The sequence below is a fragment of the Bos taurus genome, chromosome 2 (genome assembly GCF_002263795.3).
Source record: "Bos taurus isolate L1 Dominette 01449 registration number 42190680 breed Hereford chromosome 2, ARS-UCD2.0, whole genome shotgun sequence".
NCBI classification, from domain to species: Eukaryota; Metazoa; Chordata; class Mammalia; order Artiodactyla; family Bovidae; genus Bos; species Bos taurus.
Window position 1 is genome coordinate 121,742,813 of NC_037329.1, and position 5,712 is coordinate 121,748,524.

The 5,712-nt window shown below is 46.8% G+C and overlaps 1 protein-coding gene across 3 annotated transcripts in view; it reads left to right on the top strand.

The window, feature by feature from the left end:
• The first annotated feature begins 579 nt into the window (after positions 1-579).
• The window catches only part of LOC112443213 (uncharacterized), a 39,475-nt gene continuing 34,342 nt past the window's right edge, over positions 580-5,712 (top strand). For all 3 annotated transcript variants that reach the window (XM_059879404.1, XM_059879411.1, XM_059879406.1), the window contains exon 1: positions 580-4,863. In XM_059879404.1, the coding sequence (XP_059735387.1) occupies positions 1,897-3,726 (1,830 nt within the window). In that variant the 5' untranslated portion in view covers positions 580-1,896 and the 3' untranslated portion in view covers positions 3,727-4,863. The remainder of the gene's footprint in view (positions 4,864-5,712) is intronic.

Consider the following 5,712-nt stretch of genomic DNA (forward strand, 5'->3'; position numbering starts at 1 on the left):
CGAATTACCCCAGAGAACAAAGAGCCCTGTGGTTTCCTGTGCTGTCTGCCCCGCCGCCGCGGGCCTCCGAAGAGCCCACGGAGGAGTTCACTAAAGGAACGCCTCGGGAGGAGGGCAGGGCCCACGTTCTTTCTTGCGGTCCATGCAGAGCCCTGCTCATGCCTCCACCACCCTGAGCTACTTGAAGCCGCACAGAGAGAGGCATTTCCACCACGGACGAGCTCACACCATGTGAGCCGTAAAATATCTTACAAGGAGTGCAGCGTGGGGAGGTTGATTGTAAAGTAAACCTCCCGTAGACGACTCCTGGGAGCATCTGTTGGATGGGGCGTAGAGTGGAGTGGGCGGTGGCAACAGAAATCCAAATGCCTGAGTGTCTGTCACAGGAAAAGAGCTGCAGGGAAAACAGTGTCACACACGCACTGACGATGTGTGGACATGGGTCACCTCTTGGACTGGCCGCTGCCCCTGGAGCAGACATGATGGAGACGCGGCACAGTGAAGAGAACACTGGAGGGTGATTGGTGGTTGAGCCACTGAGTCATGCCCGACTCTCAGGACCCCGTGGAAAGCATCGGATCTTGCTTCTATCACCAGTCACATCCACAACTGGGTATTGTTTTTGCTTTGGCTCCATCCCTTCATTCTTTCTGGAGTTATTTCTCCACTGATCTCCAGTAGGATATTGGGCATCTACTGACCTGGGGAGTTCCTCTTTCAGTATCCTATCATTTTGCCTTTTCATACTGTTCATGGGGTTCTCAAGGCAAGAATACTGAAGTGGTTTGCCATTCCCTTCTCCAGTGGACCACATTCTGTCAGATCTCTCCACCGTGACCCGCCCGTCTTGGGTGGCTCCACGTGGCATGGCTTAGTTTCATTGAGTTAGACAAGGCTGTGGTCCGTGTGATTAGATTGACTAGTTTTCTGTGATTATGGTTTGTGTGTTTGCCCTCTGATGCCTCTTGCACCATCTACCATCTTACTTGGGTTTCTCTTACCTTGGATGTAGGGTATCTATTCAGGGCTGCTCTAGCAAAGCGCGGCTGCTGCTCCTTACCTTGGAGGAGGGGTATTTCCTCACCGCCGCCCCTCCTGACCTTGAACATAGTTCAAGAGTAGCTCTTGAAGTACTACTCTTGGAGTAGCTCCTCTCGGCCCTCTTGCACCCGCATAGCTACCGCTCCTTGGACGTGGGGTAGCTCCTCCCGGCGCTGCTGCCCCTGGCCTCGGGCATGGGGTAGCTCCTCTCGGTCGCCGCCCCTGACCTCGGATGTGGGGTAGCTCCTCTCTGCTGCCACCCCTGGCCTTGGACATGGACTGGCTCCTCCCGGCCGCTGCCCCTGGCCTCGGACGTGGGGTTGCTCCTCTCGGCCGCCGCCCCTGATCTTGGGTGAGGGGTAACTCCTCTCGGTCACACTTCTGTGCGGTCTGTCGCAGGAATCCCTTAGAAGAAATGGAGTATCCACCATGGTCAACAAAAGAGTCCAAAATGCAGTCAGATCAGATCAGATCAGATCAGTCGCTCAGTCGTGTCCGACTCTTTGCGACCCCATGAATCGCAGCACGCCAGGCCTCCCTGTCCATCACCAACTCCCGGAGTTCACTCAGACTCAAGTCCATCGAGTCAGTGATGCCATCCAGCCATCTCATCCTCTGTCATCCCCTTCTCCTCCTGCCCCCAACCCCTCCCAGCATCAGGGTCTTTTCCAGTGAGTCAACTCTTCGCATGAGGTGGCCAAAGTACTGGAGTTTCAGCTTTAGCATCATTCCTTCCAAAGAAATCCCAGGGCTGATCTCCTTCAGAATGGACTCTTGGATGCAATCTCAAAAATGACAGAATGATCTCTGTTCGTTTCAAAGGCAAACCATTCAATATCACAGTAATCCAAGTCTATGCCCCAACCAGTAACGCTGAAGAAGCTGAAGTTGAATGGTTCTATGAAGACCTACAAGACTTTAACACCCAAAAAAGATGTCGTTTTCATTATAGGGGACTGGAATGCAAAAGTAGGAAGTCAAGAAACACCTGGGGTAACAGGCAAATTTGGCCTTGGAATACAGAATGAAGCAGGGCAAAGGCTAATAGAGTTTTGCCAAGAGAACACACTGATCATAGCAAACACTCTCTTCCAACAACACAAGAGAAGACTCTACACATGGACATCACCAGATGGTCAACACCGAAATCAGATTGATTATATTCTTTGCAGCCAAAGATGGAGAAGCTCTATACAGTCAGCAAAAACAAGACCAGGAGCTGACTGTGGCTCAGATCATGAACTCCTTATTGCCAAATTCAGACTTAAATTGAATAAAGTAGGGAAAACCACTAGACCATTCAGGTATGACCTAAATCAAATCCCTTATGATTCTACAGTGGAAGTGAGAAATAGATTTAAGGGACTAGATCTGATAGATAGAGTGCCTGATGAACTATGGACGGAGGTTCGTGACATTGTACAGGAGACAGGGATCAAGACCATCCCCGTGGAAAAGAAATGCAAAAGAGCAAAATGGCTGTTTGGGGAGGCCTTACAAATAGCTGTGAAAAGAAGAGAAGCAAAAAGCAAAGGAGAAAAGGAAAGATATAAGCATCTGAATGCGGAGTTCCAAAGAATAGCAAGAAGATATAAGAAAGCCTTCCTCAGCGATCAATGCAAAGAAATAGAGGAAAACAACAGAATGGGAAAGACTAGAGATCTCTTCAAGAAAATTAGAGATACCAAGGGAACGTTTCATGCAAAGATGGGCTTGATAAAGGACAGAAATGGTATGGCCCTAACAGAAGAAGAAGTTATTAAGAAGAGGTGGCAAGAATACACAGAAGAACTGTACAAAAAAGATCTTCACGACCTAGATAATCACAGTGGTGTGATCACTTACCTAGAGCCAGACATCCTGGAATGTGAAGTCAAGTGGACCTTAGGAAGTATCACTACAAACAAAGCTAGCGGAGGTGATGCAATTCCAGTGGAGCTATTCCAAATCCTGAAAGATAATGCTGTGAAAGTGCTGCACTCAATATGCCAGCAAATTTGGAAAACTCAGCAGTGGCCACAGGACTGGAAAAGGTCAGTTTTCATTCCAATCCCAAAGAAAGGCAATGCCAAAGAATGGTCAAACTACCGCACAATTGCACTCATCTCACACACTAGTAAAGTAATGCTCAAAATTCTCCAAGCCAGGCTTCAGCAATACATGAACTGTGAACTTCCTGATGTTCAACCTTGTTTTAGAAAAGGCAGAGGAACCAGAGATCAAATTGCCAACATCTGCTGGATCATTGAAAAAGCAAAAGAGTTCCAGAAAAACATCTATTTCTGCTTTATTGACTATGCCAAAGCCTTTGACTGTGTGGATCACAATAAACTGTTGGAAATTCTGAAAGAGATGGGAATACCAGACCACCTGACCTGCCTCTTGAGAAACCTATATGCAGGTCAGGAAGCAACAGTTAGAACTGGACATGGAACAACAGACTGGTTCCAAATAGGAAAAGGAGTACATCAAGTCTGTATATTGTCACCCTGCTTATTTAACTTATATGCAGAGTACATCATGAAAAAAGCTGGGCTGGAAGAAGCACAAACTGGAATAAAGATTGTTCGGAGAAATATCAATAACCTCAGATATGCAGATGACACCACCCTTATGGCAGAAAATGAAGAGGAACTAAAAAGCCTCTTGATGAAAGTGAAAGAGGAGAGTGAAAAGTTGGCTTAAAGCTCAACATTCAGAAATCTAAGATCATGGCATCTGGTCCCATCACTTCATGGGAAATAGATGAGGAAACAGTGGAAACAGTGTCAGACTTTATCTTTTTGGGCTCCAAAATCACTGCAGATTGTGACTGTAGCCATGAAATTAAAAGACGCTTACTGCTTGGCAGGAAAGTTATGGCCAACCTAGATAGCATATTGAAAAGCAGAGATATTACTTTGCCAACAAAGGTCCGTCTAGTCAAGGCTATGGTTTTTCCAGTGGTCATGTATGGATGTGAGAGTTGGACTGTGAAGAAAGCTGAGCACTGAAGAATTGATGCTTTTGAACTGTGGTGTTGGAGAAGACTCTTGAGAGTCCCTTGGACTGCAAGGAAATCCAGCCAGTCCATTCTAAAGGAGATCAGTCCTGGGTGTTCTTTGGGAGGACTGATGCTAAAGCTGAAACTCCAATACTTTGGCCACCTCATGCAAAGAGTTGACTCATTGGAAAAGACTCTGATGCTGGGAGGGATTGGGGGCAGGAGGAGAAGGGGACGACAGAGGATGAGATGGCTGGATGGCATCACCAACTCGATGGACATGAGTTTGGGTGAACTCCGGGAGCTGGTGATGGACAGGGCGGCCTGGCATGCTGCAATTCATGGGGTCGCAAGGAGTCGGACACGACTTAGCGACTGAACTGAACTGAAACCTCAGGCACCATCAGAATTCCTCTGCAGTGTTGACTCAGTCACTGGAAAGTACATTCACCCTGATGAACTAGATTATCAGAAACATTTGTGTCCACCTCCTCCCAGGAGGCATCAAGTTCTAGGTGTGGCTGAAAGCTCCCAGTGTGAGTAAAACCCTCCTCATGGACTCCCCAGAAAGTGTTTTCCCTAAGGATTTTTTCAAAATGCTGTTTTTCTCCAAAGGGGCCTGTGCTATGTTTTGCCTTATGAGAAAATTAGGGAAGTATTTGGAAACCCCAAAATACATATCTGGAGAGTTACACAAGCCTGTGGAGATGTTACCAGATGCCAAGAGTTCAGGACATGACACCAGAGCCCGAGCTTGGAACCCACCTGTGGAAGGAGCCGAAACCAAACTGTTGCCTCCAAACTCAGCCACCAGCTGACCTGACCCCACTGTGAACAGGGTGAGCGTTTCCTTTCTCTCTTTATTGTGGTTTGGAGTTTTTCAATATCACAAAAAAGATTTAGAGGATTCCAGAGGTTTGGGTTAACAGGAAATACAAATGGAAATTAAAAAAACAAAAACAAACCTGAATGGAACTCAGCTCTCCACAGACAGAATCTACTTGGGTGTCACAGCTCACTGTGTGAGCACCACTTTTGTAGAAGTGAAGACACCAGAGGCTGAAATTTCTTCAAGCTCACTTTTTCTATCTCAGATAATTTTTCTGCTCTTTCTCTGACAAACTGACCAATGGAAAAAGAGCTCTCTCCTTCTCCCTATTTCAAAGTGTGGCCATTTTCCTTTTGCTCTAGCTATTTTTGTGTTTTTTCGTCATGAGGCTTAGGGCTTCCCTAATAGCTCAGACAGTAAAGCATACGCCGGCAATGCAGGAGACCTAGGTTCGAACCCTGGGTTGGGAAGATCCCCTGAAGAAGGGAACAGCTACCCACTCCAGTATTCTGGCCTAGAGAATTCCATGGTCTGTATAGTGCATGGGGTAGCAAAGAGTTGGACACGACTGAGCGACTAACACACCTTGGGGGAAGCTATGTTAATAGCAAACTAGAAAATACATTCCTTTAAAAAATAATTGGAAAAATTATAAAAACCAAATTCCCTCAATAATTAGAAGCTATTGTGATATGTTGTTATTTCTCAGGCTGGGCTTAGGGGTGAGAAAGAAATGCAACCCACTCCAGTATTTTTGCCTGGAGAATCCCCATGGACAGAGGAGCCTGGTGGGCTGCAGTCCATGGGGTCGCAAAGAGCTGGACATGATTGAGCGACTAACACACACTTTCTGTGTTAG